General features: G+C 38.3%; 3 protein-coding genes across 4 annotated transcripts in view; all 3 read right to left on the bottom strand.

Annotated features, from left to right (window-relative positions):
- LOC125931353 (nuclear RNA export factor 2-like) overlaps positions 1–25,837 on the bottom strand; it is a 328,062-nt gene that overhangs the window by 240,009 nt on the left and 62,216 nt on the right. The window lies entirely within an intron of this gene.
- The window catches only part of ARMCX5 (armadillo repeat containing X-linked 5), a 119,223-nt gene that overhangs the window by 51,963 nt on the left and 41,423 nt on the right, over positions 1–25,837 (bottom strand). The gene's annotated exons all lie outside the window — the stretch shown is intronic.
- GPRASP1 (G protein-coupled receptor associated sorting protein 1) lies at positions 18,779–24,795 on the bottom strand. The gene has a single exon (XM_049644106.1). The coding sequence runs from the start codon at positions 24,371–24,373 to the stop codon at positions 20,207–20,209; it is 4,167 nt and encodes a 1,388-aa protein (XP_049500063.1). The 5' UTR covers positions 24,374–24,795; the 3' UTR covers positions 18,779–20,206.

Here is a 25,837-nt window from a genome sequence, read left to right as displayed (position 1 = left end):
ATACCTCAACATCATAACAGCCATATACAAAAGACCCACATGTAATATTATCCTCAATGGGAAAAACTGAGAGGCTTTCCTCTATTTTCAGGAACAAGACAGGGATATCCACTCTCATCATAACTATTTAACATATTACTGGAAGTCTTAGTCTCCACAATCAGACAATGAAAAGAAATACAAGGCATCCAAATAGGCAAGGAAGAAGTCAAACTTTCACTATATGCAGACAACATGATACTCTATGAAGAAAACTTGAAAGACTCCAAAAATAATTGCTAGAACTAATACATGAAATCAGCAAAGTTGCAGGATATAAAATCAATGTACAGAAATCTCTTGCATTTCTATACAACAATAATGAAGCATCAAAAAAAAAAGGAATCAAGGAATCAATCCTATTTACAATTGCACAAAAACCCAAAAGATATATAGGAATAACCTAACCAAAGAGGTATAATATCTGTACTCTGAAAACAATAGAACTTCTACTTATGAAAGAAATTGAAGAGGACACAAAACAATGGAAAAGCATTCCCTGCTCATGGATTGGAAAAACAAACATTGTTAAAATGACTTTACTACCCAAAGAAACCTGCAAGTTTAACACAATCCCTATAGAAACACCACCAGCATTTTGCACAGAGCTAGAACCAACAATACTAAAATTTGTAAGGAGCCACAAAAGACCTCAAATAGCCAAACAATCCTGAAAGAGAAAAGCAATGCTGGAGGCATCACAATTCTGGACTTTAAGCTATATTACAAAGCCGTAGTCATCAAGGCAGTATGGTCCTGGCACAAAAAAAGACACACAGATCAATGGAACAAAATAGAAAAGACAGAAATGGACCCACAACTATAAGGTTAACTCATCTTCGACAAAGTAGTCAAGAATACCCAGTGGAAAAAAGACAGTATCTTCAACAAAACCAGCATTTTCAGTACTAGGTATTTACCCAAAGGATACAAAAATTCAGATTAGAAGTGTTACATGTACCGTGATGTTTATAGCAGTATTATCAACATTAGTCAACCTATGGAATGAGCCCAAATGTCCATAGACTGATATGGATAAAGAAGATATGATATATATATATATATATATATATATATATAGATAGATAGATAGATATTCAATGGACTATTACTCAGCCACATAAAGAAGATGTGATATACATATTCAATGGAATATTACTCAGCCATCAAAAGGAATGAAATCTTGCTATTTGCAATGGCATGGATGGAGCTAGAATGTGTACAGAAAGACAAATACCATATAATTTCAATTATAAGTGATTGATGAAATAAGCAGATGAACTTATGGGAAAGGGAAAAAGAGAGAGAGGGAAACAAACTATAAGATTTTTACAATAGAGAACAAACAGCAGTAATAGAGGGAGGTGGGTGGGGGATGGTCTCAATGGGTGATGGGTATTAAGGAGGGCACTTGTGTAGGCTGTCTTATATGTAAGTGATGAATCACTAAATTCTACTCTTGAAAACAATATTATAGTATATGTTAACTAACTAGAATTTAAATAAAAAATTTAAAATAAAAAAGTAATAAATGAAATAAAGAAAAGGAAAACAATAGAAAATATCAACAAATCTAAGAACTGTTCTTTTGAAGGATGAACAAAATTGACAAACCTTTGGCTAGACTATTCAAGCAAAAAAGAGAGAGGACTCAATAAATAAATATATAAATGAAAGAAGAGACATTACAAATGTTACCGCAGAAATACAAAGTGGCATATTACTATGAATCATTAAAAGCCAATAAATTGGGTTACTTAAAAGAAATGCATAACTCCTACAAACATACAACTTACCAAGACTGAATCATGAATAAATAGAACATTTAAACAGACAAATAATGAATAAGGAGATTGAATCAGTAACCAAACACCTCTCAGAAGATGCCACTACCAGAAGAAGATGCCACTACCAGATGAATTCACTGGTGAATTTACCAAATGTTTAAAGAAGAATTAATATCACTTCTCAAAAACTTAGAGAGGGAATACTCTCAACCTCATTTTATGAGGCCAATAACCCCTTCATACCAAAACAACAGGCCAATATCCCTGATGAATATACATGCATGCATCTCAATAAAATAATAGCAAATTGAATTTAACAGCACATTTAAAACTCATACACCATGATCCAGTGGAATTTTAACCCTGAGGTGAAAGGATGGTTTGCCATATCCAAATAAATAATGAGATATACCACCTTATCACAATGAAGGATAAAAATCATATAATCTTCTCAATAGATGCAGGAAAAGCATTTGAAAAAAAAATTCAATAGCCTTTCATGATAAATTCTCAACAAACTGGGTATAGTAAACACCATATATAAGCAGCTTATACCTAACATTATACAAAATGGTGAAAAACTGAAAGCTTTTCTTCTAAAATCAGGAACAACATAAGGGTGCACATTTCACTACTCATATTCAACAAAACACTGTAAGTCCCAACCAGAGAAAGCAAGCAAGAAAAAGAAATAAAAGGAATCCATAAAAATTTACCAACAAAATATTAGGAAACCACATTCAATATTATATTAAAAGAATCATTCACCACAATGAAGTGGGATTTATTCTGGGGATGTAAGTTTGCTTCAATATTTGCAAATCAATGTGATATACCACATTAAAAAAAGGATAAAAATTATATGATCATCTCAGTAGATGCAGAAAAAGCATTTCACAAAATTCAATACCCATTAATAGTAAAAATTCTCAACGAACTGGGTTTAGAGGGAATATATCTCAACATAATAAAGGTCATATATGACAAAACCACAGCTAACTTCATACTCAATGGTGAAAAACTGAGAACTTTTCCTTTAACATCAGGTAAAAAAACAAGGGTGTGCACTCTCACTACTTTTATTCAACATAGTACTGAAAGTCCTTGCCACAGCAAGCAGAGAAGAAAAAGAAATAAAAGGCATCTAAATTGGTAAGGAAGAAGTAAAACTGTCACTATTTGCAGATGACATGATACTATATACAGAAAATTCTAAAGATCCCCTCATACTATCAGAAGTAATAAGTGAATTCAGTAAAGTCATAGGATACAAAATCAGTACACACAAAATGGTTGCATTTCTATACACTGATAACAAAGTAGCAGTAAAAGAAATTAAGAAAACAATTCCATTTTCTCAACTGCACCAAAAAGAAGAAAATATCTAAGAATAAACTTAAGTTGGGAGATGAAAGACCTGTAATCTGAAAATGATAAAATACTGATGAAATTAAAGATGACACAAACAAATAGAAAATTATTCCATATTCATTGATTGGAAGAATTAATATTGTTAAAATGTCTATACTACACAAAGCAATCTACAGAATCAATGCAACCCCGATTAAAACACCAACTGCACTTTTCACAGAACTAGAAGAAATAATACTAAAATTTGTATGGAACATAAGACCTCAAATAGCTAAAGCAATCTTAAAGAAAGAAGAAAAAAACTGGAGGTATCACAATCACAGAAATCAAGATATACTACAAACTGTAGTAATCAAAACAGTATGGTACTGGCATAAAAATGCACCTGCAAATCAATGAAACACAATAGAGAGCTCAGAAATAAACTCATGCTTATACGGTCAATTAATCTATATCAAAAAAGGCAAGAATATACAATGGGGAAACTATAGTCTCTTTAATAAATGCTTGTGGGAAAACTGGACAGCTACATGCAAAAAAATGAAATTGGAACACTTTCTTATAGCATTCACAAAAATAAACTCAAAATAGATTAAAGACCTAAATGTGAGATAGAAAACATAAAACTCCTAAAAGAAAACATAAGCAGTAATTCCTTTGATATTGGCCTTACCAGCATTTTCAAGATATATCTCCTCAAGCAAGGGAAACAAAGGCAAAAATAAACTATTGGGACTACCAAAATAAAAAGATTTTGCACAGTGAAGGAAACCATCAACAAAACAAAACACAACCGAGTGAATGGGAGAAGGTATTTGCAAACATCATATCCAATAAGGGGTTAATATCCACAATATATAAAGAATTTATATAACTCAACACCAAAACACCAAATAATATATTTAAGAAATGAACAAAGGGCCCAAATACATGTTTTCCCAAGAAGAAATACATATAGAAGACACATGAAAAGACATTTACCATCACTAATCATAGGAGAAAAGCATATCAAAACCACAATGAGATATCACCTCACACCTGCCAAAATGATTAGAATCAAAAAGATAAGAAATAATAAGTGTTGGTGAGGATGTGGAGAATAAGGAACCCTTGTTCACTGTTGGTGGGATGTAAATTGGTGCAGCCACTGTGGAAAACAGTATGGAAGTTCCTCAAAGAAATAAAAAATAATTACCATGTGATCCAGTAATTCCACTACTGGGCATTTACCCAAAGGAAACAAAAACAGTAATTTGAAAAGATATATGCACCCCTATGTTTATTGCAGCATTGTTTACAATAGCCAAGATTTGGAAGCAACCCAAGTATCTATCAATAGATTAATGGATGAAGAAAATGTAGTGTGTGTGTGTGTGTGTGTGTGTGTGTGTATGCACATATATAATGGGATACTAGTCACACATTAAAAAGATGAGATCTTGACATTTGCAACAACATGGATGGACCTGAAGGGTATTACACTAAGTACAATAAATCAAAGAAAAATACCATATGATTTCACTTATGTATGGAGTCTAAAAATGAATGAGTAAACAAATAAAAATCAGAAACAGACCCATAGGTACAGGAACAAACTGATAGTTGCCAGAGGGGAAGGGGGAAAATGGGAAAAGGGGAGTGCCAGATACAGGCTTCCAGTTATGGAATGAATCATTCACAAGGATAAAATGTATAGAATAGGGAACATGGTCAGTGGTATTCTAATAGCATTGTATAGTGACAAATGGTAGCTATACACGTGAGCATAGCATAATGTATACAGATGTTCAATCACTATGTTGTACACTTAAAACTAATGTAACACTGTGTCAGAATTTAAAAAAAAAAGAAAGAAAAGGCATCTAAATTGGAAAGTAATAAGTGCACATCTTATCTGTGCTTGCACATAAAATAACTTTATATTTAAAAAATCGTAAAGATGTGGGGGAAACCAAGATGGCAGAACAGCATGGAGGTTTGTTGTGTGTCTCGTGTCCATGAAATAGAGCCAGACCAACACTAAACCATCCTGCACACCTAGAAAACTGATCTGAGGATTAACACAACAATTTGCACAATGAGAACCACAGAATTCAGTAGGTATGCAGTGCGGAGAGGTGAACTTGGGGATAGAGAAGCCATGGAGGGCACAGAGCCGCTTTTGCAGGTGGAGAGAACAGAGATGGGGTGGGGGAGAATACGGGAAAAGCATCCCTTCCCAAAAGCAGCTGGAGGGAAAGTGGAAAATTGGAAACAGCAACAGGGACTAAAGTAAAAAGGGAGACAGGAGAAAGGCGAAAGGAAAGGTTTTAAATTCCATTAAGATTGTAAACAAGGGGAGCGCAGAGACTGCAACTCCGCAGCTCGATACCTGGTGGAGCTCTTGTGGGAAAGGATAATCCCCAGGAGCAGAGTGGGGTCTGGGAGGTTCTTGGGCCACACAGGGAAAAGTGGTTCCACTCCTGAAAGGTCATTTGTTAGAGACTGTTGAGGCCACCTGGTCCCAGCAGATCCCAGAGAACGGCCACATTCGCCGATGCTGGAACAAGGTCATTAAGGGTGAAGCCTGGTGCCAGATGTGTGTTGTGATTTTCCATCGTCTCTGAAATGCTGCTGCTACACTATCTCACGAACTTTTTCTGGGGTGGGCTGGCACCTGGCCTCAGTCGTGGGGCACCAGCAGCAGCAGGGTCCAGCAAGCATTCCTGTGTGCAGCCTGCATTCACCCATTGCTTGGTGAGACCCTCCACAGAGGGACAGAACAGGTCAAAGCCGCAGTCCCTCAAAGTAAGGGGCCAGGGAAAATAGCTGCATCTGAGACAAAACTCGGGAGAGAGGTACTACCTGGTGCTTGGTCACAGAGTGTGTAAAAGCAGGGAGTGGATGAAAGCTGAAGACAAAGAACAGGTGCATGATTGCTGATCGGGAAGAAAAGAGTTCCGATACTAGAGGCTGGGTAGCTGGGTGATGTCATTTTCACCACTCCTGCACATGTACATATGCCACTACAAATGCCACAACACTCCACCCCAGTAGGCTAGCAGCGCCATCTAGTGGAGAACGAAGCCATTACACAAAGCCCCACCCAACTGGGCAAACCTCACTCTTCAGGAACACAAGACTCACTGCCTGCTTAGTTTATGGACTATAAAACACTTCATAGTCTGACTTCTATGGGAAAATGAAGTAATTTCAGTCGTATTACAATCTGTTAGCAGGTCCATCTATTCAATTTTGTTTTTCTTCTCTTTTTCACTTATTTTTCTTGAATACAGAAAGAAAAAATTAATTTTTCAATTTTTATTAAAAATACTTTTATTTAAAATTTTTACTATATTTTCTACTTTTGTGTAAATTTTTTTCAAATTCTATTTTACTTCCATCATTTTAATTTAGCCTACTTCATTGTATTCAATTTTTGAAATTTTCAAATGATTTCCTTTTTTTTCTTTGACTGTTTTCTCTTTTTCATTTATTTTCTTTCTCTTGAATAGAAAAAGAGAAAAAAATCACTTTTATGCTCAATTTTTATTAAAACTATTTTTATTTGAATTTTTTACTATATTTTTCATTTTTATATAATTTTTTTTCAAATTCTATTTTACTTCCTTCACTTTAATTTAGTCTACTACAGTGTATTCACTTTTTCAAATTTTCAAACGATTTCCTTTTTTTCTTTTTCTCTATTCTCTTTTTCGTTTCATTTCTTTTTCTTGAATACAGAAAGGGAAACAATTCATTTTCAATTTTTATTAAAAATATTTTTCTTTAGTTTTTTCTACTGTATTCTTTACTTTTGTGTAACATTTTTCAAATTCTATTTTATTTACATCATTTCATTTTAGTCTAGTTCAGTGTATGAATTTTTCAAATTTCAAAATGATTTCTTTTTTTGTTGTTTTGTTTTATTATGTTTTGGGTTTTTTTTATTGGTTTGTTTTCTAACCCCCCCCCTTTTTTTCTCTAATCTATGAAGCCACTTTCAACACCCAGACCAAAACACAGCTGGGATGTAGCATCATTTATTTGATTTGTGTGTGTGTGTGTGTGTGTGTGTGTGTTTAACTTTTTAATTTTAATATTTTTTAAATTTTAATTTATTTAATTTAATTTTTTTTCTACCTCATTAATTCCTTTTCACCCTTCAAAATGAGGAAACGACTGGGGTGCCTGGGTGGCTCAGTTGGTTAAGCATCGGACTTCAGCCCAGGTCATGATCTCACAGTTCATGAGTTCGAGCCCTGTGTCAGGCTGTGTGCTGACAGCTTGGTGCCTGGAATCTGCTTCGGATTCTGTGTCTCCCTCTCTCTCTGCCCCTCCCCAGCTCATGCTCGCACTCTGTGTCAAAAATAAATAAACTTGAAAAACATTATAAAAAATAAAAATTAAAAATTAAAAAAAATGACAAAATTAAGGAATTCACCCCAAAAGAAAGAACAGGAAGAAATGACAGCCAGGGATTTAAACAACACAGATACAAGCAAGATGTCTGAAGCAAAATTTAGAATCACAATAATGAGAATACTAGCTGGAGTAGAAAATAGATTAGAATCTTTTTCTGTGGAGATAAAAGAAGTAAAAACTAGTCAGGATGAAATAAAAAATGTTATAACTGAGCTGCAATTATGGATGGATGCCACAGCGGCAAAGATGGATGAGGCAGAACAGATAATGAGCGATACAGAGGACAAATTTATGGAAAATAATGAAACAGAAAAAGAAGGAGATTAAGGCAAAAGAGCACGATTTAAGAATTAGAGAAATCAGTGACTCATTAAAAAGGAACAACATCAGAATCATAGTGGTCCCAGAAGAGGAAGAGAGAGAAATAGGGGTAGAAGGGTTATGTGAGCAAATCATAGCAGAAAACTTTCCTAACTTGGGGAAAGATGCAGACATCAAAATTCAGGAAGCACAGAGGACCCCCATTAGATTCAACAAAAACCAACCATCAACAAGGCATATCATAGTCAAATTCACAAAATACTCAGGCAAGGAGAGAATCATGAAAGCAGCAAGGGAAAAAAAGTCCCTAACCTACAAGGGAAGACAGATCAGGTTTGCAGCAGACCTATCCACGGAAACTTGACAGGCCAGAAGAGAGTGGCAGGATATATTCAATGTGTTGAATCAGAAAAATATGCAGCCAAGAATTCTTTATCCAGCAAGGCTGTCATTCAAAATAGGAGAGATAAAAATTTTCCCAGACAAACAAAAATTAAAGGAGTTTGTGACCATTAAAAAACCCTGCAAGAAATTTTAAGGGAGAATAGATGAAAATATAAATACATACATACATATATACCAAAAGCAACAAAGATTAGAAAGGACCGGAGAACACCACCAGAAACCACAAGTCTACAAGCAACATAATGGCAATAAATTCATATCTTTCAGTATTCACTCTAAGTGTCATTGGACTCAATGCTCCAATCAAAAGACATAGAGTAACAGAATGGATAAGAAAACAAGATCCATCTATATGCTGTTTACAAGAGAACCACTTTAGACCTAAATACACCTTCAGATTGAAAGTAAGGGGATAGAGAACCATCTATCATGGTAATGGTCAACAAAAGAAAACCGGAGTAGCCATACTTATGTCAGACAATCTAGACTTTAAAATAAAGACTGTATCAAGAGATGCAGAAGGGCATTATATCATAATCAAGGGGTCTATCCACCAAGAAGACCTAACAATTGTAAACATTTATGCACCAAATGTGAGTGCACCGAAATACAAAAATGAATTAATCACAAACATCAAGAAACTCATCAATAGTAACACCATAATAGTAGGAGACTTCAACACCCCACTCACAGCAATGGACAGATCATCTAATCAAAAAATCAACAAGGAAACAGTGGCTTTGAATGACACACTGGACCACATGGACTTGAAAGATATATTCAGAATATTTCATCCTAAAGCAGAAGAATATACATTCTCCTCCAGTGCACATGGAATGTTCTCCAGAATAGACTACACACTGGGACACAAATCAGCCCTCAGCAAGTATAAACAGATTGAGATCATACCGTGTATATTTTCAGACCACAATGCTATGAAACTCGAAATCAACCACAAGAAAAAATTTGGAAAGTTAACAAATACTTGGAGACTGAAGAACATCCTAGTAAAGAATGAATGGGCTAACCAAGAAGTTAAAGAGGAAATCATAGAGTATATGGAAGTCAATGAAAATGATAACACCACAACCCAAAACCTCTGGGATGCAGCAAAGGTGGTTGTAAGAGGAAAGTATATAGCAATCCAGGCCTTCCTGAAGAAGGAAGAAAGATCTCAGATACACAACCTAACATTATGCCTTAAAGATCTGGAAAAAGAACAGCAAATAAAACCCCAAATCAGAAGAAGACAGGAAATAATAACGACTAGAGCAGAAATTAAAGCTATCAAAACAAGAAAAACAGTAGAACAGATCAATGAAACCAGAAGCTGGTTCACTGAAAAATTAACAAAATTGAGAAACCACTAGCCAGTTTGATCAAAAAGAAAAAGGGAAGGACCCAAGTAAATAAAATCAAGAATGAAAGAGGAGAGATCACAACCAACAGAGCAGAAAGAAAAACAATAATAAGAGAATATTATGAGCAATTATATGCCAATAAAATGCACAATATGGAAGAAATGGACGAATTCCTAGAAACATATACACTACCCAAACTGAAACAGGAAGAGATAGGAAATTTGAACAGACCCATAACCAGTAAGGAACTCAAATTAGTAATCAAAAATCTCCCAAAACACAAGAGTCCAGGGTCAGATGGCTTCACAGGGGAATTCTACCAAACATTTAAGGAAGAGTTAACACTTATTCTCTTGAAGCTGTTCCAAAAAATAAAAATGGAAGGAAAACTTCCAAACTCATTTTATGAAGCCAGCATTACCTTGATTCCAAAACCAGACAGAGACCCCACTAACAAGGAGAACTATAGATCAATTTCCCTGATGAACATGGATGCAAAAATCCTCAACAACATATTAGCCAAGTGGATCCAACAATACATTAAAAAAAATTATTCACCATGACCAAGCGGGATTTATACCTGGGATGCAGGACTGGTTCAATATCTGCAAAACAATTAACGTGATTCATCACATCAATAAGAGAAAGGACAAGAACCATATGATCCTCTCAATAGATGCAGAGAAAGCATTTGACAAAATACAGCATCCTTTCTTTATAAAAACCCTTAGGAACGTAGGGATAGAAGGATCATACCTGGAGATCATAAAAAGCCATATAAGAATGGCCCAACGCTAATATCATCCTCAATGGGGAATAACTGAGAGCTTTCCCCCTAAGGTCAAGAACAAGACAGAGATGTTTACTCTCGCCACTGTTATTCAACATAGTATTGGAAGTCTTACCCTCTGCAATCAGACAACACACAAAAAAATAAAAGGCATCCAAATTGGCCAAGAGGAGGTCAAACATTCATTCTTCGCAGATGACATGATACTCTACATGGAAAACCCAAAAGATTCCACCAAAAAATTGCTAGAACTGATTCATGAATTCAGCAAAGTTGCAGGATATAAAATCAATGCACAGAAATCAGTTGCATTCCTATACACCAACAATGAAGCGACAGAAAGAGAAATCAAGGAATCGATCCTATTTACAATTGCACCAAAACTCATAAAAAACTTAGGAATAAATCTAACCAAAGAGGTGAAAAATCTACACTGAAAACTATAGAAAGCTTATGAAAGAAATTGAAGAAGACACAAAAAAATGGAAAAAAGATTCCATGTTACTGTACAGGAAGAACAAATATTGTTAAAATGTCGATAATACCCAAATGAATCTACATATTCAGTGCAATCCCTATCAAAATAACACCAGAATTCTTCACAGAGCTAGAACAAATAATCCTAAAATTTTATGGAACCAGAAAAGACCAGGAATAGCCAAAGCAATCTTGAAAAAGAAAACCAAAGCAGGAGGCATCACAATCCCAGACTTCAAGCTATACTACAAAGCTGTAATCATCAAGACAGTATGCCACTGGCACAAGAACAGACACTCAGATCAATGGAACAGAATGGAGAACCCAGAAATGGACCCACAAACGTATGGCCAACTAATCTTTGACAAAGCAGGAAAGAATATCCAATGGAATAAAGACAGTCTTTTCAGCAAGCGGTGCTGGGAAAACTGGACAGCGACATGCAGAAGAATCAACCTGGACCACTTTCTTACACCATACACAAAAACAAACTCAAAATGGATGAAAGTCCTCAATTTAAGACAGGAAGCCATCAAAATCCTCGAGGAGAAAGCAGGCAAAAACCTCTTTGATCTTGGCCGCAGCAACTTCTTACTCAACACGTCTCCAGAGGCAAGGGAAACAAAAGCAAAAATGAACTCCTGGGACCTCATCAAAATAAAAAGCTTCTGCACATCAAAGGAAATAATTAACAAAACTAAAAGGCAACTGAGAGAATGGGAGAAGATATTTACAAACGACATATCAGATAAAGGGTTAGTATCCAAAATCTGTAAACAACTTATCAAACTCAACGCCCCAAAATCAAATAATCCAGTGAAGAAATGGGAAAAAGACATGAATAGACACTTCTCCAAAGAATACATCCAGATGGCTAACTGACACAAGAAAAAATGCTCAACTTCACTCATCATCAGGAAAATACAAGTCAAAACCACAATGAGATTCCACCTTACACCTGTCAGAATGGCTAACATTAACAACTCAGGCAACAACAGATGTTGGCGAGGATGTGGAGAAAGAGGATCTCTTTTGCATTGTTGGTGGTAATGCAAGCTGGTGCAGCCACTCTGGAAAACAGTATGGAGATTCCTCAAAAAAGTAAAAATAGATCTACCCTATGACCTAGAAATTGCACTACTAGGCATTTATCCAAGGTATACAGGTGTGCTGTTTTGAAGGGACAGATGCACCCCAATGTTTATAGCAGCACTATCAACAATAGCCAAAGTATGGAAAGAGCCCAAATGTCCATCGATGGATGAATGGATAAAGAAGATGTGGTATATATATACAATGGAGTATTAGTTGGCAATCAAAAAGAATGAAATCTTGCCATTTGCAACTACATGTATGGAACTGGAGGGTGTTATGCTAAGTGAAATTAGTCAGAGAAGGACAAAAATCATATAACTTCACTCATATGAGGACCTGAAGAGACAAAACAGGTGAGTATAAGGGAAGGGAAACAAAAATAATATAAAAACAGGGAGGGGGACAAAACAGAAGAGACTCATAAATATGGAGAACAAACAGGGATACTGCAGGGGTTTTGGGATTGGGGTTGGGCTAAATGGGTTAGGGGCACTAAGGAATCTCTTCCCAAAATCATTGTTGCACTATATGCTAACTAATTTGGATGTAAATTAAAAAGAAAAAAACTAAATTAAAAAAATCCTAAAGACTCAACCAAAAAACTGTTGGAACAAATTCGTTAAAGTTTTAAGATATACAATCAATAAAGAAAAATTAGTTGTGTTCCTATACACTAACAACAAACTGTTAAAGAAACAAAGAAAATAATCTCAAATTACAATACCATCAAAACAACAAAATACTTAGGGATAAATTTAAGGTGAAAGATCTGTACATTGTAAACTAGAAGATATTGGTAAGAGAAATTGAAGAAGAAACAAATAGAAAACTGTTCTGTGTTTACTGAGCAGAATAATTAATATTGTTCAAATGTCCATATTACATTACACAATGTGATATATAAATTAAATGTAATCCCTATCAAAATTCCAGTGGAATTTTATCAGAAATATAATAAAAATCCTAAAATTTGCATGAAACCACGGAAGACTTCACATACCCAAAAAAATATTGAGAAAGAAGAACGAAGCTGGAGACATCACATTTCCTGATTTCAACCTTTATTTCAAAACTAGATAATCAAAACATCAAGGTACTGTCATAAAATCATACAAATAGAGAAATGGAACAGAATTGAGACCCCAGAAGTAAACTCACATATAGATGGTGAACTAATATTTGGCAAGAGTGCCAAGAATACTCAATGGGGCAAAGACATTCTCTTCAATAAATTGTGCTGAGAAACTGGATATTCACATGACAGTGAATGAAGGTTGACCCCTATCTTACACCATTCACAAAAATTGACTCAAAATGGACTAAAGACTTAAATTTAATACCTGAAATTCCTCCTAAAGAAAAAAAAAGGATATTGATCTTGGCAACTATATATTTGGATATGATGCCAAGGTCACAGGGAACAATAGTAAAAATAAACAATTAGGACTATATCAAACTAAAAAACTTCTGCACAGCAAAATAAATGATAAACAAAATGAAAACACAGCATACAGAATGGGAGAAAATATTTGCAAACCATATATTCAAAATATATAAGGAAACAATACAACTGAATAGTAATCATCATCATCATCATCATCATCTGATTTTAAAATGGGCCTAAGATCTGCATAGACTGTTTTCCTCGGAAGATATATAAATGGCTAACAGGTCCTTGAAAATATGTTCAACATCACTAATCATTAGAGAAATGCAAATCAAAACCACAGTGAGATCTCACTTCACATCTGTTAGAATGTCTATTATCAAAGAGCAAGAGATATGTGTGCTGACAAGAATGTGAAGATAACGGAATTGTTTTGCACTGTTGGTGGGAATGTAAATTGGAACAGCCACTATGGAAAACTGTGGAGGATTTTCAAAAAACTTAAAAATAGAACTACCATATGACCCAAGAATCCAACTTCTGGGTATATATTCAAAGGAAATGAAGTCACTATTTCAAAAAGATATCTGCACCCCCATGTTTCTTTGAAGTATTGTTCACAATAGCCAAGACATGGAAACCACTTAATTATGTACTGATGGATAAATGAATCAAGAAAATGTAAATAATATTTACATTAGAAATGTGAATAATATTCAGCCATGAGAAAGAAGGATATCCTGCCATTTGAGACAACATGGATGGACCTTGGGGACATTATGCTAAGTGAAATCAGTCAGAGAAAGATGAACACTGTATGTTGTCATATGTGGAGTCTAAAAAATTCAAACTCAGAAACAGAGTAGACTGGTGGTTGCCAATTAGGTGAGGGAAACGGGGAGATGTAGTTCAAAGGGTACAAACTTGCAGTTATCAGATGAGTTAGTCCTGGGGATCTAACGTACAGCCTGATGCCTGTAGTTAACAATAGTGTATTATAAACTGAAATTTGCTAAGACAGTAGATCTTAAGTGTTATTAACACACACACACACACACACACACACACAAACACACACACCACACACACAAGGTAACTAGTGAGGTGATGGATGTTAACTAACAAATTTGTGGTAATAATTTCACAATATATATGTATATCAAATAATCACATTGTACACCTTAAACTTACACAATGTTTTTTTGTCAATTCATTTAAATAAAGGTGGAAAAATTTTTGAAAAAATTTGAAACAAGAGTAATCTTATCTTCTAGCCTTATAACAAACTTTTAAACACTTTAAATATGAATGGGGTGGCTCATTTGGTTGAGCGTCCGACTCTTGGTTTAGGCTCAGGTCATGATCCCAGGGTCATGGGATCGAGCCCCACATCAGGCACCATGCTGAGTGTGGAGCCTACTTAAGATTCTCTCCCTCCCTCTCTCTGTCCTTCCCCAACTTATGCTTTCCCTCTCTCCCTCTCTCTCCCTCTCAAAAAAAATATATGAAAAAAGTGCTTTTAAATTCAAGTTAATTGACCTTTTGATTTTGATTTTAATTTCCTACAGTTGTACAGTGAGAAAATCCAATGGATTATATTATTTCCTCTGATGTTGCTATTTCTCTGTACAAATAAGTAAACTGATACTCTGGGTTCTATATAAGCCTTGTGATTTTATTAATTATAAGCTTATCCTATGTAAATGGATGTTAATTTTCTATGTGAGGAAATTCAGCTTCTAATCTGGTATGGTTTAGGTACAGAAATTGTTGATTCTTTAAAAAGTCATCTAGGTAATAAGCACCATCATGAAAGTCTTCATGAAAGACAACAACGTGGCTTTGGCAACACAAAGACATATTTTTTGGCCTGGCCAACACACTTTCCTATTTTGAAATTCCAAGAGTTTCAAAGAAGTCAATATAATGATATCATATTAAAGATATAATAAAATTAACGTGGAAATGAGAAAGAATGAAATATGGCTTTTTGTAGCAACGTGGATGGAACTGGAGAGTGTCATGCTAAGTGAAATAAGTCATACAGAGAAGGACAGATTCCATATGTTTTCACTCCTATGTGGGTCCTCAGAAACTTAACAGAAGACCATGGGGGAGGGGAAGGAAAAAAAGTGGTTAGAGAGGGAGGGAGCCAAAACATAAGAGACTCCTAAAAACTGAGAACAAACTGAGGGTTTATGGGGGGTGGGAGGGAGGGGTGGGTGGGTGATGGGTATTGAGGAGGGCACCTGTTGGGATGATCACTGGATGTTGTATGGAAACCAATTTGACAATAAATTTCATAATAAAAAAATAAAGATATGATAAAATGATAAAATTAACTGTAGAATCCAATCACATATGTGAATTATGGATATAACATTTCAGATAACCCTCAATGCTTATTATAAACTGCAATAAGCAAACCTGTATATTTCTAACACCAGAGAGCATTTACCTGAGAAACATTTATGAAACCAACTCCATACACTACAAAGGAGACATTGGAAACCATTGGAGTAGGGCAGACTATTTAATAAAAGATACTGGTATTACATGGAAAGAATCCATGTCCACTTTCCTCTACATAAGAATCTATGTCCATTTTCCTCTACATAACACAAGAGAATATTTATTCTAGGTAAATGAGTGTTTCTTTCTCTTTAGCCTCCCATATCTTTTAAAATATTTAAGATACCTATTTTTCCTAGAATTTGCTCATATGTATTGGAGTCTCATCTAACTTTATTTGTTTTTCCCAAATGACTAGGTAATTGTTCTAACACCATTCACCAAATGTGTATAAGAGTTAACACAGCAGACCTGAATTTGCTAGCCTAAAAAGGTCTGCTTGCAAGGTTGGCCCTTGGTGGGATTCTGGTAATATATTAGCCACAATGATAATGAAAAAAAAAACAGAAGACCCAATTACTAACATTAGGAACAAGAGAGGTGACATCAGTATATATTCTACAAATATTAAAAGGATATTAAGTTAACTGGCAAGGCTGAAGGAAAACAGGCACTCTCATACATTGCTGGTGGGTGTGAAAATGTGTAATACCTCTTTGGAGGGATATTTGAGATTACCTAATAAAACTACACTGCACATAACTATCATTTGATCCACCATCCCCATTTCTATAAATATGCCCTGAAGACAGAACTCTAACCATTCAAAAATACATTTGCGTAAGGTTATACTACCATTAATTATAACAGCAAAATATTGGAAATAAATATCCACATACAGAGTGATTGAACAAATTATGGTAGTGGCACAAGAGAGTGTTATGCAGCTGTAAAGAATGAGAAAGATCTCTATGTATCAACTGGCTTCAAGTCTGGAAAATGTGCAAATAGAGGAATTAATGGAATTAATAAAATTTATTTTTTCCTAACTGTATTTTCCTTAAAAAAACTTTGGTATACTGTGGCTCTTTCACAGTTCTGAGCTCTGACCAAAAGAGATAAGGAAAAATAAGGAAGTGCCACAAAGGAGAGCTGTAAATCACCAAGTCTAAAGCTTTGCCAAGAAAACAAAAACAAGGAAAAAAGTGAAGGTTGACAGAGGGGAACCTGTAGGACCATCCATAAAATGGTTTCTATAGGTGGTTCCTAGAAACATTCCTCTAAGTCTCAGGATGGGAAAGGGACGGACCTAGGATAGAGCAGACAGAGCACTTACCTTTGCATCCCTAGATGGGAGGGAGCTGTTGGGAGTACAATGGATCTAGGCCCTTTCAGAACCTTATATCCAGGGCAGACCTCCAGAACACTGCTGCCCCGGATGAGATACAAGGATTGTCTTGGGAGTTGAGAAGCTTGCTGGTATACCAATAAGAAATCTTATGGGAAGAGCCCAAAGCATCTAGGTTCCTTCCTCTTTTTTTTTTTTTTAACATTTAGTCCATACCGAAGCTACCAATTCACGTGTGTGTGTGTGTGTGTGTGTGTGTGTATGTGTAAAAATTATATATATATATATATGTATATATATGTGTGTGTGTATATATATATATGTATATATAAGTGGGTTCGGGGCTGACAGCAGAGAGCCTGATGTGGGGCTTGAACCCACGAACCCAAGATAATGGCCTGAGCCGAAGTCAGTTGCTTAACCTACTGAGCCACCCAGGGGCCCCCAGGTTCTTTCCTCTTAAGTGTGTTGCCTCTCACCTTCCCTAGAGCAGGCGGGATTGAGGTTAATTACGCTCTTACACCTCCAGTCAGTTGGAGCCTTGGAATAAAAGTCAATCTTGTTCCCCTCTCATCTCCAACCCCAACTCGCCCCCAGTATTGAGCTTAGCCATCCGGACCATTTGAAAGACAGCAAAGAAAGAGTGCCAACTAGGTGAGAGGATGGGTGTGGTAATGTAAATTATAGATCCCATTAGTCCCCATCCCTGACTTTTTAAAGAAAACGCCACGGGTGTTCAGGAATTGTCACTTCACCATTTCCTCTCTCTGGTCTCCCCTAAAGCCAACTCCCTCCGTGAGTCCACCTCCCTTACCGGACACATAGTAATGGAGTCACACACAACTGGGCTGGGCGGGGAGCCTGGGAGTGGGGGAGGGGTGTTCAGAAGGTGAGAGAAGCAGAGACCCAGGATGGTCCTAGGGACTTCCCGCACCGGACCTATTCTCAGCCACCATGTCCCATGGATGCCATTCCCAGCCTCGCACCCACCTCCTCCAACAGCAACCACTGCTTCTCTCCACATTTGCCTCCTGCAGGATGACTTCCTGCCTCTTGAGCTCCTGGGCAAAAGACTGATTCCGGCTCAGACGCTGGCTGAGGGATTGTGCCCTCTAAAAACAAATGCTGTAATTCCAGTCGCCTGAGACATCCGTTTTCAGGATGGAGAGACACCTACCCACCCAGCCCAACATTCTACCACTCCTCCCGTGGCCATCTGTCAGTTGTCAGGTGTATGTCCTTCCAGTCCCCTTTCAGTGCGACACACCTCTGTGCTTCTGCAAGTGAGAGCGTGGTCACGTGACCCACCACCAGCTTTACGTGACCATGTAGTCAACCTGTCTGCCGCAGCCCTGCAGCATGGATGGTAGAATATTCTGCCCCTGAGGTTGAGATGCTTGCTAGAAGAATTTGAAGCTCCTGACCCTGGTGAAGATAGAGAGCTGAAGGAAGGCTGGATTTAGAGCTGGAACTTCCAGTGCTAGTGCTAGGCCTGGGCCTTGCTCTTTAGGAGCACAGGGCTGGCAAGGAATACTTGATGAGGAAGGGGTTTGGGAAGGAAGTTATTTTTATTAATCTGTATGATACTCTGGAGACATATTAACACACACACACACACACACACACACACAGTATGTCTTGAAAAATATTGATAAGCAAAACAAACACTGTGAGGGCAGGCAAAACTACCACTTTGCTCTATGCCCATAAACCTTGCATACCAGAATCAGGTAGGAAAAAATACCACTTTCCATCCTGACAAATAAAAAAATGACAGGGTCACCATGTTTGGTTGTTTTCCTGAAAATAATAAAACTTTGCAGATTTACTCTTAACCTGGACTGCCCAAAATCCCCTATCCCAAACCAAAACAACTGTATGCCTGACTTTTGCTTCTGTCTGAATATGTATTACATTTTTGAATGTGAAAAACATGTAGCGTGAATTCAGGAACTTTGAAAATTTTAAAGTTTATTCCCTTTAATTTATTATGTATTTTTACTTGGCAAGCCAGTCATTTTGAAGTTGTAGTCTCTCACATTTGTTTACTCCTTTGTTATGTTTTACAGTCAAAACTGCATACATTTGGTCTATTTACCACATTTATTTTTACGATGGAATTATACTTTCTATGTATAATACCAGTCTTTTCTATTCCACCAAATAAAGCATTTTGCTTTATTATTTTCTTATTCAATTGAAAAATCTATACCTCATCACTTTTAGAGGCTGTATGGTATTACCACCATAACATTTTCCATGGGCACCACTATGAAGAAATGGTTTTCCTGTCTCAGTTAATTTTCTGTACTTTCTTAATTATTTTAACTTTTAAGCAGTATCAATGAAACACCCATATTTTGAGATGCAAACTTCAACTTCTTATTTCTTCAAAACTTATCTCATCCTCTCTCTCCCTTAATACACCCCTCCCAGCCACTCCAGGCTGACTGGGTAACTCACTCACATAGAACAACTTTTCCCAACTCCATGTTTTTATTCACACCACCCAGTCTTTCATACATTCCAGAGCCCAGCTTAATTGAGTTCTTTTTCTCCTGAGGTATGCCCTGAGTAGCAGCCCATGGTAATCTTTGCATTTAATGTCATCAGAATATACTTTTTCAATGAGCATATTATTTATAGATTAATTATCTGTGTGTGTTCCTGTGTTATCTTTGCATCTATATTTTAAGTTCAAGGAGAAGGGTGACTTCTGACAACTTTAAAACAGAACTTTATTGAAAACACAAGACTCAAATAGACATCAACACACTAGAACAACAATCAGAAGGGTAGCTGGCTTACTTATGATGGCTCAGTTCACTCTAGCTGAAATACTAAGTGTCACAATTTAGACAAAAACACAAATATCAACAAATGTTCTGTCAGTTCTAATATTCATTTGGCATCAGAAGAATGATTCAGCTCATACAGAGTTGGGCAAAGTCTGTGCTAGCAATAAAGATGTACACTACAACACAACCGACTATGTAAATCAAAACATTATTCAAGGAATTGGTAACTCAGGAACATTAGGACAAAGGCAAGTGATTAATTATACTAATTTTACTGGCCTGCTTCAGGGTCATATTGATCATTTGTTTTGCTTTGCAGTTCCCTAGCAAACTCCTCAATTTCATGGGATGCGGAAATAAGTGGCTCAAGACTGAAATCATCATCAGTGAACAACACCATCTCCTTTTTGATATTGTTACCAATATTCTCAAACATTGCTAGAACAACTTGAATATTGTCATTTGTCTCTTTCCTGTTAAAAAGGCCCATAAATTCTGACATTGCTTCATCACTGAGTAGTTCTTTTGTCATGACAGGATTTTCAGACAAATTCAGTAGTATTTTCAGAACATGAAACCTTGTTCTGCTATTGCCCATGGCTAGTAAGGAGAGAAATTCTGACATATACTTGGCAACCAGTGTGTGATAGTCAGTAGTTGTGGTGAGGTGTCTAATCATCCTTATTCCAGAAATTTGCTCAGGGGAATCTAAGCTATAAGAAAGGGTTTCTTCACACATTTGACATACATATGTCTGAATCATGTTTAGATTTGGATATGGTGGAGCCAAGCGAATCATGTTTTCCAAAAAACTTGTCCTAACTCGGGAGGAGGAATAATTGAGCAAGGTTTCAATAAGTGAGACAACACCTGAATCCCGAATGAAATCTTGGGTAAATTGAGAAGCACTTCTCATACCCATTGCGATTTTAGATATCTCATGAATAAAAGGATCTCGGATTTTGTCCATTAATAAAAGGAGTTCTTCAAACTCTTCAGAACCAATATTAAGCTCACACTGTATGCAGCTGCAGGACCAACTCTCAGGTTCTGCACTCTCTCTGGCCCTAAGATGTTCCCGAATTTCCCTGACTGACCTGTGGGATGGATCATATTGAAATGGAAACTCAGGATCAGGCTGATCAGGCTGAAGCAAAGATTCCTGCTCTTCCCCTTCTGGGTTAAGTTCCATGTGCTTTGGCTTTCCTCCAAACATTTCAAAGAACATAGATGCTGCTTCTTTTGGAAATCTAAAGGGTATTGGAGATGGGAAGCCAACCCTACCCCATGGACCAGGCTTGAACTGAACAGTGACCTCTTCCCAGCTCTGGGGCCTGTGTGAAGCATCAGGCTCCTGCTCAAATGAACACCTAGACCTGCAAATGGCCCTCAACACAGGGCTAGGGTTTGGTTCAAAATGGGCCTCATCTCCTGCCCAGAACCAGGATCCCACTATGGGATCATCCTCCTCATCTACTGTCCTGGTCTCACAGTTGGTCCCATTGTCAGTCCTGTTATTGGCCTCATCTTTAGCTCCAAACCAGGACCCAAAAACTGCCTTTTCCTCATTGTCTGGCCTGGTCTCACAAGTTACAACAGTTCCAGTCTCATTAATAGCCTTCTCTTCAGACCAGAACCAGGACTCAACAATTATCTCATCATCCTCTGGATTGAATGCACAGAATGTTTCTGCTTCTACACTGACTTCTTTTGCAGCACAGGACCAGGACCCTAAAATGATTTCTTCTTCAGTCCTTGACCTGCTCTCTTCTATTGCCTGAGGCCCAACCTCTATACTGTTGTCTTTTTCAGCCCCAAACCAGGACCCAACAGTGATTTCCTCTTCCTCAGTCACTGGCATGGACTCGAAACTGGCTCCTGCCTCCATACTGGCCTCTTTTTCAGCCCAGAACGAGGACCCAACAATGGCTTCCTCCTCTTTAGCCTCTGGACTGGATTTGTTACAAAAGCCAGCCTCTTTCCTAATTATCTCTTTCCTGGCCCAGAACCAAGACCCAACAATAGCTTCCTCCTCAGCTGCCAGCCTGTCCTCTTCTCTAGCTTCAGCTGCTGTCTTGAGCCTGTCCTCCTCCCCAGCCCAGAACCAAGAACCAATAATGTCCTCCTCCTCAGCATCTGGCCTGGATTCTTCTTTGTCTGTAGCCACTCTAATGGTTTCATCTCCTTTCCAGAACCAGGATGTGATCATGGTCTCCTCTTCGATCAGTGGGTTGGTCTCTTCTCCAGTCCCATCATCTATACTGACCTCTTCTGTAGCCCATAACCAGGGCCCTATAATGGTCTCTGGCTTTGTGTGTTTCCTGGACCAGAACGATGAATTAACAGTGTCCTGTTCCTCCTCTGGCCTAGACTTCCACCTGCTTCCATTGGCAGTATATATGCAGGGGTCTTCTTCATCCCAGAAGTAAGACTCATTATTGATCTCTTCAGCCTCTGCCATAAATTTGCATCTGGCACCAGTTCCATACTTTATACTGACCTCTTCTGTGGTCCCAAACCAAGATGATATAATAACCTCCTCCTTGTCCTTCAGGGTAGACTTGTTGCTGACCTCAGTCCCCACACAAGCTTCTATTCCATTCCAGAACCATGACCCAATAATGGGTTCCTCCTCAGCCCCTGGCATGGTATCACAACTGACTTTAGCCCCAGAATCCATCTTGGCCTGGTTTCCAGCACAAAACCAGGACCCAAATATTGACTCTTCATCTCCTGGCCTGGCTTCTCCAAACTCAGCCTCTGTATCAACCTCTTTTCCATCCCAGAACCAGGGACCAATGACCCCTTCTTCCTCAGACCTTAGCCTGGATGCACAGCTGGCTCTAATATCAACTTCCATATTGGCCCCATCACTGACCCAAAACCAAGACCCAAATATGGTCTCTTCCTCAGCCTCTACGTTGGTCTCTTCACTAATCCAGAAGCAGGAACCAGCAATGACATTTTCTTTATCATCTTCTAGCATAGATTTGGAGGTGGCCTCAGCCCCAGTTTCCATACTGGCCTTTTCCCCAGACCCAAGGATGAAATTGCCAATAGATTCCTCCTCAGTACTTGGTCTGTATTTACTGCTAGCATCAGTCCCTATACTGGCTTCTTCTTCAGTCCAGAACCAACTGCCAAAAATTGAATCATCCTCCACTTGAGAGCTGTACTTGACACTGGCCCCACCTACCATGCTGGATTCTTCTGCAGCCCAGAACCAGGTCCCAGTGAGCAACTCCTCTTTGGACCTGGCTTCTGGCTTGGCCCTGGCTCTGGCCTTAGTTTTGACCTTTTCCTTTGCCATTATTCTGGCCTTGGCCTCTTTCTTGAACTTGGGCCTTGACAAGTTACTAGCCTTTTCTCCAGGCCAGAACCAGGACTCTTTTTGGACTACATCTAAAGATCCAGATACAAAATCAATGGAAGCTTCTTGCTTGGTCCTGTGCCTGGCCCTGACATTGGCCCCTTTCCTGACTCTGGGTTTAGACCTGCATTTGCCCTCCTCTCTAGCCCAGAACCAGGAATTCACATTGTCCTCACATTCAGATCCAGAAATGGACTCAAAGACTTCTTTCTTGGACCTAAACCTGGACCTGTTATTGTTCTCTTCCTTGGGTATGGACCAGATATTAGCCTTTTCTCTGGCCCAGAGCCAGGATGTCTTAATAGATTCATCCTCAGAGCCAGCACTGGACACATAAAACTCCCAGTTGGTATTGGGCCTAGACATGGCCTCTTCTTTGGCCTTGTGCCTGGATCTGGCATTGGCCTTTACCCTGTCTCTAGGATGAAACTTTGTACTGACCTCTTCTCCACTCCAGAACCAGGAATTCAAACAAGATCTGTCCACCCATCTGAAATCACAATTGTGAGAGATCTCTTGTTTGAATGTAGGTGTGGGGCACCACCAGGATCCCACATTGGACTTTTCCTCTGACCCAAACAAAGGCTGTATTCCTAATTGGGACTTGACCTTGGTGACAGGAAAGGAATCAGTGTCCACACTGATCAGTTCCCTATCCATAGATAAGGTCTTCGTTTTAGCAACTGACTCAAACTCAGTACTGACCAGTGGCCAGGCTATGGAATTGGTCTGGGACACTACCTCTCTCTTTAACATCTCCTCACCATCATATTCAGTCATGGTCCATGAAGGGGCTTTATCTGTAGGCCTCACCCCAGGGATTACCTTGGCCTCATTCTTAGTATGCACCACACCTACTGCCATGGTTTCTGCTTTGGGCTTTGCCCCACCTACTACCATGACATCAGATTTAGGCCTTACCCCAGGCATTACCTGTGCCTGGGTTCTAACCTTGGGTCTGACCACCAGTGGGACTTTATTCTTTCTTTCAGCCCCACCCCCAATCTCTTCTTCAGCCTTCTTTTCAGGCTTCTCCTGGGCAGCTTGTTCAATCTCAGCCCCAGTCATGGTATAAGTTACAGAGGAGGCCCAGTTAAGTACCCCTACCCGTCTCAGCCTCTACCACAGATCTCTCACAGTTTTATATCTTCACACTATGATCTTCAGTTCAGGTGATATAGTTGAAAACAAGAGTTAGAGTCAATCACCAGTCCATCAATCGATCTCCTTCCAAAGCCTAGCCTCAGTCAATACCACAAAGTGCATAGGTACAAGCAAGCTGCGGGATGATGGATGTTCCCAAGTAGAAGCAGACCTGTTGACGGTGGTGGTCAGCAGCAATCCAACACCACCAGAGCTGCCACTAGAGGTGGATCTAAGGAAAAAGAATGATACAGGGCTTTGAATCTCTTCTAATTGCATCACTCCATGCAGAGATTCACATGGAGAGACTGGACCTTGAATACTTAGTGGAACAGTTGGACCCACATGTTTTACCCCAGATTTTGCCACATTACTTTGCCTGCTATAAAACAGGTGTGAAACTGGTGAGTGTTGGCAATGGGAGAGGCTTAGGAGGCCCCAGATTACCCTAATCACTCTTGGGCCAGTGTTGATTTCCACTTCCCCACCCAAAGTTGTACCTACTTCACACCAACCTGCAAGGATGTGGTGCAATTTTCCCCTCCTTTCCTTGATTCCAGTGTCGTCAAGCCCTAAAGCAGCCTTGGAATAAGTAAAAATAAAGGAAAGAGTGGAGCTTGACTGTGGATAAATAAGAGGGCACGCTGACCCTGATGGAAGTATCTCTTACCACAATAGTTCAATTTGTTGTTTCCTATCTCAATGTCCATGTTCTCAGGTTTCCTTTTCCCTTTCACAACCAATCCACACATACCCCAATATTCCTAATATCTATTGAAGGAAATGGAAAAGGGATGCTGTGGCAGTTGCAAATATAGCAGCAAGCAGGAGAGATGGAGGAGTTCCCATACCCACTTGGATCAAAGACACTTGCCATGATCTTACTCTATAGTGTTCCCCTGATTTACCCACCTTCATGCCAACCTCCAGAGATTTGAACCAGTCTCCTCCTCTCCTTCCTTATAGAAGTGAGCAGCCTTAAAGGAAGTCTATGGACAGACACAAAGGCAAAACATTCAGGAAATAATGGTAGCAACTGAATGCTTGGTGGACAGACCAACACCAAAAAGTATCCATATTATCTTCTATCTTGTTGAAAACAAGAGTTAGAGGACCTGTTGAAGAATATTCTCATTTAATTTAGGCCCTCTGTTTCAGGGTTCTGGGTAACAGCTGCTTTTCACATTACACTCTGACCATTACATTACTCCCTTCTCCAGTTATGAGGATTCACCAGTAGGTGTTCACAGTACCTTGTACTGGTACTACAGAAGTGGGGTAAAGTACCCAGCATGTTACAGAAAACAGATTGTGCAGTGGCACTTGTAATTATGACTTCTGTCTCACCCTCACCTCCTAGTCCATCTTTTACTGCTACCAATTTTGAGT

The sequence above is a fragment of the Panthera uncia genome, chromosome X (genome assembly GCF_023721935.1).
Source record: "Panthera uncia isolate 11264 chromosome X, Puncia_PCG_1.0, whole genome shotgun sequence".
NCBI lineage: Eukaryota > Metazoa > Chordata > Mammalia > Carnivora > Felidae > Panthera > Panthera uncia.
Note: the sequence above shows the minus strand (reverse complement) of the source record. Positions and strands in the feature narration are given on the sequence as shown.

Coding starts and splice junctions, on each gene's coding strand:
- GPRASP1 (XM_049644106.1), bottom strand. CDS start 24,373: ATGACTGGGGCTGAGATTGAACAAGCTGCCCAGGAGAAGCCTGAAAAG.